This window comes from Oncorhynchus nerka, linkage group LG4 (genome assembly GCF_034236695.1).
Source record: "Oncorhynchus nerka isolate Pitt River linkage group LG4, Oner_Uvic_2.0, whole genome shotgun sequence".
Taxonomy (NCBI): domain Eukaryota; kingdom Metazoa; phylum Chordata; class Actinopteri; order Salmoniformes; family Salmonidae; genus Oncorhynchus; species Oncorhynchus nerka.
Genome location: NC_088399.1, coordinates 94,317,376 through 94,328,435, shown reverse-complemented (window position 1 = coordinate 94,328,435; position 11,060 = coordinate 94,317,376). Strand labels below are relative to the sequence as shown.

At 40.6% G+C, this 11,060-nt stretch overlaps 1 protein-coding gene across 1 annotated transcript; it reads left to right on the top strand.

Annotated features, from left to right (window-relative positions):
- The first annotated feature begins 36 nt into the window (after positions 1 to 36).
- srfbp1 (serum response factor binding protein 1) lies at positions 37 to 7,033 on the top strand. The gene is made up of 3 exons (XM_029645841.2): positions 37 to 133; positions 3,724 to 4,146; positions 5,508 to 7,033. Exons 2-3 carry the CDS (start codon positions 3,724 to 3,726, stop codon positions 6,936 to 6,938), a joined length of 1,854 nt encoding a protein of 617 aa, XP_029501701.2. The 5' UTR covers positions 37 to 133; the 3' UTR covers positions 6,939 to 7,033.
- The last annotated feature ends 4,027 nt before the right edge of the window (positions 7,034 to 11,060 follow it).

Genomic DNA, 11,060 nt, shown 5'->3' with positions numbered 1-11,060 from the left:
ATCGTGGGCCCTCCCCCTTTCCGTCAAACGCCACGACGCACGCCAACGTGACTACGTCATTGATACGTCTACGTAGAAAAAACATGGCTGCCTCTTGTATGGACTAAGTCTTTCTCGAATTTATACTTTGACGGTATGAGTGATTTTGATTACATTTAAATTTGCGCTGTGATAACTGTAGTGCATTATAAAAAAATAAAGCTGTCATCTCTGATATATATATTGTTGATAAAGTTTTAACAAATGCTCTAGCAATGCTGCTTCCTCGGCCATGCTTGAAAATATGCTAACTTTCGTTAGCTAACTAGCCCTGTTAGCAGTTGATGGGAACTGTAATGTACCGTAATGTAGCTGGTATTAATTACACCATTGCATTTACATTTACCTCCATTTACTCATACTGTATGCTAGTGGTTACATACTAGCTAATGTTGTGGCTCTACCTTGGCAGAGGAACGCTCAACTCCGTTCTCTTTTATATCAACTGGTTGCAGGATTTTCTAGCAACAACACTTGAATCACCATTTTATTCTTGTAAAGGTGTCAATTCTGAAAGCGTTTACCTGAAATTCATACTTGCAATAAAAACTTATCGAATACAACCATCTCATTTGTGTTGCGCAACTCAGCACAAATTTGCATGTGCCAATTGAGTCTCATCTGACGTAGTAAGTAGGTATCACGGAACCCAAACCGGCTGCGCGCGTCAAACTCTAACATTCGTTTAGTCTTGGACCCTATAGATTATTCAGATGCAATTGACTCAGATGCGGTTGTCTTATTTTTGGACTTCTGTAAAGCCTTTGACACAATTGAACATGAATTTCTCTTTCGGTCTCTTAAACTTTTGGGATTTGGTGAAAATTGTATCTAAGTAATTCGCATATTTTACAAAGATATAAATAGTTCTGTGTTACTAAACCGTAATACTTCCAAAGATTCAGTATCAACAAGTGTACGACAGGGATGGCCAATTTCACATTTTTATTCATTTTGGTTGTGGAACTTCTATCTCTAGATATTCTGAATGATGCAAATTTGTATGGCTTAACCATTTTTAACAAAGAAATCAAAATTTCCCAACTGGCTGATGATACTACTCTTTTCTTAAGAGACAAAGACCAGGTCGCACATGCCCTTAATGCTATAACTGCATTTTCTATTGCATCAGGACAACATTTTCAAATATAAAATCTTATGTTTATTTGACTTTAATGATAAAGAAATATACAATACTGTGTTAAATATTTAGGAATAGATCTGTCAAAAAAACACTTAGTCAGACATTTGAATTTCTCTCCTAAAATTAAGAAAACCAAAAATATATTCAATAATTGGCTTACAAAGAGATCTTTCTATACTTGGGAGAGTACTTCTGTCCAAGGCAGAGGGACTGTCTCGTTTTGTGTACCCCTCATTATCGTTATGTGTAAATCCTGCTACTTGTAAAGAGATCAACAATACCTACTTATTTTCCACCATAATTTGCAAATAAATTCATTAAAAATCCTACAATGTGATTTTCTGGATTTTTTTTCTCCTCATTTTGTCTGTCATAGTTGAAGTCTACCTATGATGAAAATTACAGGCCTCATCTTTTTAAGTGGGAGAACTTGCACCAATGGTGGCTGACTAAATACTTTTTTGCCCCACTGTGTGTGTGTATATATATATATATAAATCTGTCCGTTTTTATATATATTTTATATATATATAAATATATATATAAATATAGACCATCTTACTTGAGAAATCTTGTAATAAATATATAAGACATTCTTTATTCACAAAACCAACTTACAACGAGAGCAAAGTTTTTCTGGAACATGCTTATTCCTGACATTGTCTGGAAAAATGCCCGGTTAAGGCCTTACAAATATTGTATACCAAACAAAGTTAAGGAAGTGCACTTTAAAATTTTACATAAGATATATCCATGTAATTCTATGATATCCTCATTTGTGGCGATTGATATCTGCGTTTTCTGTGAAAAAGGTGAGCTGTCAATTTGCATCAGAATTTTGGGAAAACCTTGCAAAATACTTATTTACCATTATGACCTATGTTTTTTACACAAAATATAGGTTACTATTGCAATGATAACAAGACCACTGAAATGATTGTGATTTTTTTATTTATTCTTGTTGCCAAATACTTCATACACTCATTCTATACCAAAATTACATTTTTTTTTATTGAATTGAACTTTTATTAAAACATTAACCCTTGTGAACAATAAGAATAAAAAATTTCTAAATCATTACAATAAAAAAAATTCAGTGATTACAATTGCAGTAAAATTGTTTTTCAATTTTTTTTTAAATATTTGTTTCAGTATTTTCTCGTTAATACCTGCGTTTTGTTTTGTATGATGTAAGAATGTAAATAGTTGACCTGAATAAAAAAATAAAAAATCTAAAACATTTTTAAAAACGGCTGCGCGTGTGCACTATCGTGCATAAATTTATTTTGTCCCCCTACACCAAAAGCGATCACGACACGCAGGTTAAAATATAAAAACAAACTCTGAACCAATGACATTCATTTGTGGACAGGTCGAAAAGCATTAAAACATGTATGGCTAGTTAGCTTGCACTTGCTAGCTAATTTGTCCTATTTAGCTAGCTTGCTGTTGCTAGCTAATTTGTCCTGGGATATAAACATGGAGTTATTTTACCTGAAATGCACAAGGTCCTCTACTCTGACAATTAATCCACACATAAAACGGCCAACTGAATCGTTTCTAGTCATCTCTCCTCCTTCCAGGTTTTTTCATCTTTTGAACTTATATGGTGATTGCCATCTACACTTTCATAGTATTACCACTATGACCTGCAAAACATTTCATCTTTCAATCACCCACGTGGGTATAACCAATGAGGAGATGGCACGTGGGTACCTGCTTCTATAAACCAATGAGGAGATGGCACGTGGGTACCTGTTTCTATAAACCAATGAGATGGGAGAGGCAGGACTTGCAGCGCAATCTGCATCAGAAATAGAACTGACTTCTATTTTAGCCCTTGGCATCGCAGACGCTCATTGGTGGCCATGAGCAGTGTGGGTGCAATAATTGAATAACATGGATTTCTAAATGTATTTTGCGATACTCACGCGCGCGACATGTCCGGTCTGGTCAGCATGTAAGAAATATCAGCCAAAGACAAATGAGGAAAAAGTAGATGGGTGTATTCAATAAAAGTTTTTCTAAAGGTCTGAATTTCAGCGCCCGCGGAAGGATAGCAGTTGTACTGGACAAACGTAGGTTTAGGTCTGCTGAGTGGCGCAGTGCAAGAGGCACCACTACAGTCCCAGGTTCGATTCCAGGCTGTATCACATCCGGCCGTGATTGGGAGTCCCATAGGGCGGCGCATAATTGGTCCAGCGTTGGCCGGGGTAGGCCGTCATTGTAAATAAGAATTTGTTCTTAACCTTCTTGCCTAGTTAAATCATGTAAAAAAAAAAAAAAGATATTAAAAAGGTAACTGTTTTCAGAATCAACTGATGGTGACTCAGTGTTGTTGTTTGAGAATCCCAAGGCGAGTTGTCAAACCTCAACTCCCCCTCGATATAAGACAATGGAGTTGACCGTTCCTCAGCTAGATCTAGCTATGCCATTCACAGGTATCACCCAAAGACTGAAAGAGATGGGGGGGGAACGATGTATTTAAGCTATCCCTTTCTGTGCACTCACTCTTCTGCCCATTACTGTATCATCCACAGATGTCATCAACCGACACACAGCAAGTGACAATGCACGACGTTCTGAAGACGGAGGCGATCCCTGAGGATCCAAATAAACAGAAAATGTCCGAACTCCCCAAAAATGACAATAAGCCTGTGCGTCTGATAAAAGACAAGAAAACAGCGGCTCAGAAGAAGAAGAAGAAGCCAGAGATTCCGAGGAGGAAGAAGAAGAAACCAGATGATCCCGGTAAGCCAGTTCCATTAAACCTGAACGACGAGGTGGTGAGGATGAGGAAGGAGGTGAAAAGGGTGAGGGCGCTGGTCATCAGGAAGTTGACTAGGCAGATGGCAAGTCTGAAGAAAAAGAAGGGGAAGGAGGAAGATCTGGAGAGGAACCGGAGGAGGGTAGGCAGACTGCTGGAAGAAATCCATGCGATGAAGACACTCAAACCTGATCCGGTGGGTGCTTCTTCCCCAATTACATCTCACCTACATTATTATTATGGCTTCCTTATTTGGAATACTGTGTAGTATAATTCCCATTGTCTATGTGCTGCTACACATTGCTGGTGAGTGACTTCCTTTCATGCAATGTCCTGTAAAACATTTTTTTTTTACACTTTGAGATTTTTAATTTCACCTTTATTTAACCAGGTAGGCTAGTTGAGAACAAGTTCTCATTTGCAACTGCGACCTGGCCAAGACGCATATAACAACACAGAGTTACACATGGAGTAAAACAAACATACAGTCAATAATACCATAGAAAAATAAGTATATATACAATGTGAGCAAATGAGGTGAGATAAGGGAGGTAAAGGTATTTATATATATAACCCCTTATTTAACCAGGTATATATATATATATATAACCCTAAACCTAAACAAGTTCTCATTTGCAACTGTGACCTGGCCAAGATAAAGCAAAGCAGTGTGACACAGACAACAACACAGAGTTACACATGGAGTAAACAATAAACAAGCCAATGACACAGTAGGAAAAAAGTCTATATACAGTGTGTGCAAAAAGCATGAGGAGGTAAAGCAATGAATAGGCCACAGGTGCGAATGATAACAATTTAGCAGATTAACACTGGAGTAATAAATGAGCAGATGATGATGTGCAAGTAGAGATACTGGTGAGTAAAGTATATGTCCTGATAACTATTAATTTAATTTCCATGACTTCCGAATTGACTGACCTCCATGTCTTAAAGTAATGATGTCGTTTCTCTTTGCTTATTTGACCTGTTGTTGCCATAATATGGACTTGGTCTTTTACCAAATAAGGCTATCTTCTGTATACCATCCCTACCATGTCACAACACAACTGATTGGCTCAAGCGCATTAAGAAGGAAAGGAATTCCACAAATTAACATTTTAAGAAGGCACACTTGTTAATTGAAATGCATTCCAGGTGACTACCTCATGAAGCCGGTTGAGAGAATATCAAGAGTGGGCAAAGCTTTCATCAAGGCAAAGTCTGGCTACTTTGAACAAAATAATAAATAAATAAAATATATTTTGATTTAACACTTTTTTTGATAACTACTTGTTATTCTGTTATTTCATAGTTTTGATGTTTTCACTATTATTCTACAATGTAGAAAATAGTAAACAATATATTTTTTTTTACCTTGAATGGGTAGGTGTGTCCAAACATTTGACTGGTACTGCACATTTGTTTTACTTGCTTGAAAGTTGAAAACTGCGGTGAATATTCAGGTTTAGTGCATGTATTCATGTCAGTCCCAAACCATTGCAAATTAACTTACAGTCCCAAAACCAGACCATACTAATTGTTGATTATTATTTCTAGGTGACCAAGGCGGCCCTTCATAAGAACCTGAGTTTTGAGTTTGTCTGTAAGAACCCAAAGGCCACCATTTCTGACCGAGCTGTAGCCCGTATCGCCACTCACCCTCAGTTCAGCAAGAAGATAGACACCATCAAAGCTGCCATTAAAGCCTTCAAGGATGAGAGGATGTCAGTAGAGAAAGGAGACCAGAAGAAAACGGTTAGAAAGCAGCCTTTAAAAGTGGTCGAGGTGATCGAGCAGCCGAGGGACAGTGATGGAGGAGGGGTGGAAGGTGAAGAGGGAGATGAAGAAGAGATGGATGAGGAGGAAGACGGAACACCCGTGGATGAGGAGGAAGATGGAACACCCGCGGATGAGGAGGAAGATGGAACACCCGCGGAGAGTCTAACGGTTGACAAACCAGCTGTTATAGAAAAGCAACCTGTTGATAAGACTGTCAGGGTTACAGAAGAAGACGACGTTTCCACGATAGAGAATAAAGAATCGGCCATAGAGAATACAGTAGCTGACCCTCAGCCCACGGAGATGTCAGAGGCCGAAAAGACTCTGTTGGACTCATCCACTCCATTCACAATAGAGGCCCCACAAGTAGTACCTACAAAGAACATAGTAACCATGAAAAATACACCACAGAAGCAAGTAGTCCAGAAACTTACAAAGGACACTCCAGCCACTCAGAAGACTCAAGACCCCAAACCCCAGAAAGTCACTAAACCTCAGAATAAAGATGTTAAAAACAAGCAGGATGATGAAGAGGATTCTGATGATGATCATGAGGAAGAGGAGAGCGACTTGGAGTCTTCGGACGACGAGAAGGATTATTTTGACGACAGCACGGAGGAGCGTTTCCGTAAGCAGTCCTCCCAGTCGGATGAAAGCGACAACGATGATTTCTTCCTGGGGAAAGTCAACAAGTTCAAAAAGAAGAGTGATACGACTACAGCGCCACCAGGTGGAGGGGAGGGGAAGAGCAGCGAACTGGGGAAAAACCCACTGCTGGAACCACTGGAGAGCTTAAAGCCACACCAGACTGAACTGGATGAGCTAGAGGCCAGACTGAACTCCAAGGGGAAGTCTATCTTCTGCTCCAGTCTGTCTGGTTCCAGAGGTGGTAGAGGCAGGGGTAGAGGCGGAGGTAGAGGTGCAGACAGGGGTATGGGCCGAGGAGGGGGTAGGGGAGGGGACTTCAAGAACCGTGGAAGAGGGGGAGATGATGGCCCGTCTCGGGGTCCTGGGTCACATGATGGGGGTTCTGGAAGGGGAAGGGGAGACTTCGGGAGGCAACGGGAAGGCAGAGGCTTCTCCTCCACCCCTTCATCTCAGCCACCACAACAGGCCCTGCACCCGTCATGGGAGGCCAGTAAGAAGAGGAAGGAGCAGCAGACCGCAGTAGTGGCCTTCCAAGGAAAGAAGATCAAATTTGATGATTGAGCTGAGGCCGGCGATATGGCCAAAATGTATCACAATATTTTTTATGTTATTTGACAGTATTTTATGTTTTTAAATAATAAAAGTTATCCATTCTGCTTTATGAGTTGTCCGTGACCCTAGAGTGGAAACACATACCTTCTAAAATGATTTCAATTAGGCTTTCTCCATTCTGATTGGTTTATACTGTTCAATCAAATTTTAAACAAAAGTTGATCTGACAAAATATAGGCCTTATTCTTAAACAAATATTCCAATTGTGATTTTGACTTGCGATTTAGATTTTTTTTTAAATACTTGGGTGAACAGTTGGAACAATGAAAATAGAATGATTATACTTATTATAGAGTTGTACCAACTGGGCACAGACGTCAATCGCTCTGGATAAGAGCGTCTGCTAAATGACTTAAATGTAAATGTATTCCGCATTGGTAAAAGTTCATTTTAATTGAAATAACATGGAAACAATGTTGATTCAACCTGTGTATGCCCATATTAGGGGCACCTTTAATTCAGTGTGTAACATAACAACGAATGAAAAGGGCAGGGAGGTGTTCATGGAATTGAGAATTTGAATATAGCTTACCAATAGGATCTCTATGGAGGTGTTATTTTGACAGGGAACCAAAGTTTTGGTGGGGAACCAAAGTGTTGGTGAGTGTTTCCCAGAGGAGTGGGTTCTTGTCATCTTTGGCTACATTTAAAATGTCCTCTAGTGATTTCTGAACTTTTGCTGTTGAAAAGCAATATCCTAAGCAGAAATACAGTAATGTACACACATTAAAGGGTAAGAAACATATATTTTTCAGCAAAAGTGTTTTTTAAGACAACTGTAAACTTCAAGGAGTTGGTTTGAGGGGAAGCGGGGATGTCATTGGTCTCTCCCTTTGCTTGAGAAACAATGAAGATGCAATAGAAAACAAGCCCCCCTCCACACACACACACACACACACTTGTACCTTTTGTTAATGAGGTATAATAAATGAGGTGAAAAGGAGACTGGAGTGCCACTAAATGTTTTATCTTACTTCATGTCGCTAACACTCACGCTTTGCCCATTCCTCTCGGATTTAGAAGATACTGTTGCACAAACGTGCTGATTTAGGCCCACACAGTTACATAAAGGTTCAAATAAAAATGGAGGCCTACACCAGCGATGGCATCAACCTGTATTAGCTAGCTATGTTTGCTCTCACGCAGTACATTTATTAGCCAGTGGTGGGAAAAGTACACAATTGTACTTACTTGAGTAAAAGTAAAGACACCTTTAATAGAAAATGACTCAAGTGAAAGTCACCCAGTAAAATAGAATTTGAGTATTTGGTTTTAATTATATTTAGGTATCAAAAGTAAGTTTAATTGCTATTGAACATAAAAGTATAAATCATTTCACATTCCTTATATTAAGCAAACCAGACAGCACGATTGTCCTGTTATTTTAAGTCACGAATAGCCAGGGGCACACTCCCAACGCTCAGACATAATTTACTAACGAAGCGTTTGTGTTTAGTGAGTCTGCCAGATCAGTGGCAGTAGGGATAACAGTGAAGGGGCGACTCCGGGATGCTGGCCTTCTAGGCAAAGAAAAAGCCATATCTCAGACTGGCCAATAAAATATTAAGATGGGCAAAAGAACACAGACACTGGACAGAGGAACTATGCCTATAAGGCCAGCATCCCAGAGTCGCCTCTTCACTGTTGTCGTTGAGACTGGTGTTTTGCGGGTAATATTTAATGAAGCTGCCTGTTGAGGACTTGTGAGGCGTCTGTTTCTCAAACTAGACACTCTAATGTACTTGTCCTCTTGAACAGTTGTGCACCGGGGCCTCTCACTCCTCTTTATATTCTGGTTAGAGCCAGTTTGTTCTATGAAGGGAGTATGAGATCAGCCTTGTATGAGATCTTCAGTTTCTTGGCAGTTTCTCGCATGGAATAGACTTAATTTCTCAGAACAACGAGTTTCAGAAGAAAGTTATGTTTCTGGCCATTTTGAGCCTGTTATCGAATTAATTATTTAATTAGCACACCAGTTTTCAGGTCTGCTAAAATAATTGCAAAAGGGTTTTCTAATGATCAAATAGCCTTTTTAAAATGATAAACTTATATTAGCTAACACAACGTGCCATTGGAACACAGGAGTGATGGTTGCTGATAAATGGGCCTCTGTACGTCTATGTAGATATTCCATTAAAAAATCATCAGTTTCCAGCTACAATAGTCATTTACAACATTAACAATGTCTACAGTGTATTTATCATTTTGATGTTATTTTAATGGACAATAAATGTGCATTTCTTTCAAAAACAAGGACATTTCTTAGTGACCCCAAACTTTTGAACGATAATGTGTATTTGTTTACATCCCTGTTAGTGAGTCTTTGTCCTTTGCCAAGATAATCCACCTGACAGGTGTGGCGTATCCAGATGCTGATTAAACTGTATGATCATTACACAGGTTACATCTTGTGCTGAGGACAATAAAAAGGCCACTCTAAAATGTGCAGTGTTGTCACACAACACAATGCCACAGATGTCTCGAGTTTTAAAGGCGCATGCTGACTGCAGGAATGTCCGACAAAGCTGTTACCAGATAATCGAATGTTCATTTCTCTACCATAAGCCGCCTTCAATGTTGTTTTATAGAATTAGGCAGTACATCGAACTGGCCTCATAACCCGCAGACCACGTGTATAGCGTTGTGTGGGCGAAAGGTTTGCTGTTGGTCACAATAAGGTGAATGCACCAATTTGTAAGTCGCTCTGGATAAGAGCGTCTGCTAAATGACTTAAATGTAAATGTAAATGTCACGTTATAGTATGGGCAGGCATAAGCTATGGATAACAAACACAATTGCATTTTCATGTGACATAAACCACTATGTGGGATATGATATAAGCGTGTGCTTTATAAAAGGGTGACGTGCTGAAGGATGGCGTTGAGACACTTCCGCCCAAATGCACAGAAGGTCTGGAAGACTAACGCATCAAACTTGGCCTTCGTTCGTTAGGGTTGGGTTTAAAATAAAATGATGGAAATAGACAGGCATAATGATGACTTTGTGGCTGTGTTAACTAGTGACAACCAGGGGGAAGTTAAGGCCCAGTCAGGTCTTTAATATAACGAGCCATACCGTGGGGTGCTGGGCCCAGTCAGGTCTTTAATATAACGAGCCATACCGTGGGGTGCTGGGCCCAGTCAGGTCTTTAATATAACGAGCCATGCCGTGGGGTGCTGGGCCCAGTCAGGTCTTTAATATAACGAGCCATACCATGGGGTGCTGGGCCCAGTCAGGTCTTTAATATAACGAGCCATACCGTGGGGTGCTGGGCCCAGTCAGGTCTTTAATATAACGAGCCATACCATGGGGTGCTGGGCCTAGTCAGGTCTTTAATATAACGAGCCATGCCGTGGGGTGCTGGGCCCAGTCAGGTCTTTAATATAACAATATAACAAGCCATACCATGGGGTGCTGGGCCCAGTCAGGTCTTTAATATAACAATATAACGAGCCATACCATGGGGTGCTGGGCCTAGTCAGGTCTTTAATATAACGAGCCATACCATGGGGTGCTGGGCCTAGTCAGGTCTTTAATATAACGAGCCATACCGTGGGGTGCTGGGCCCAGTCAGGTCTTTAATATAACGAGCCATGCCGTGGGGTGCTGGGCCTAGTCAGGTCTTTAATATAACGAGCCATGCCGTGGGGTGCTGGGCCCAGTCAGGTCTTTAATATAACGAGCCATGCCGTGGGGTGCTGGGCCCAGTCAGGTCTTTAATATAACGAGCCATACCGTGGGGTGCTGGGCCCAGTCAGGTCTTTAATATAACGAGCCATACCGTGGGGTGCTGGGCCCAGTCAGGTCTTTAATATAACAATATAACGAGCCATACCATGGGGTGCTGGGCCCAGTCAGGTCTTTAATATAACGAGCCATACCGTGGGGTGCTGGGCCCAGTCAGGTCTTTAATATAACAATATAACGAGCCATACCATGGGGTGCTGGGCCCAGTCAGGTCTTTAATATAACGAGCCATGCCGTGGGGTGCTGGGCCCAGTCAGGTCTTTAATATAACGAGCCATGCCGTGGGGTGCTGGGCCTAGTCAGGTCTTTAATATAACGAGCCAT

Bases quoted from the DNA above. Each gene is read 5' to 3' on its own strand.
- srfbp1 (XM_029645841.2), top strand. From the start codon at position 3,724: ATGTCATCAACCGACACACAGCAAGTGACAATGCACGACGTTCTGAAG. The intron at 4,147-5,507 runs GTGGGTGCTTCT...TATTATTTCTAG, and splicing joins AGACACTCAAACCTGATCCG to GTGACCAAGGCGGCCCTTCA.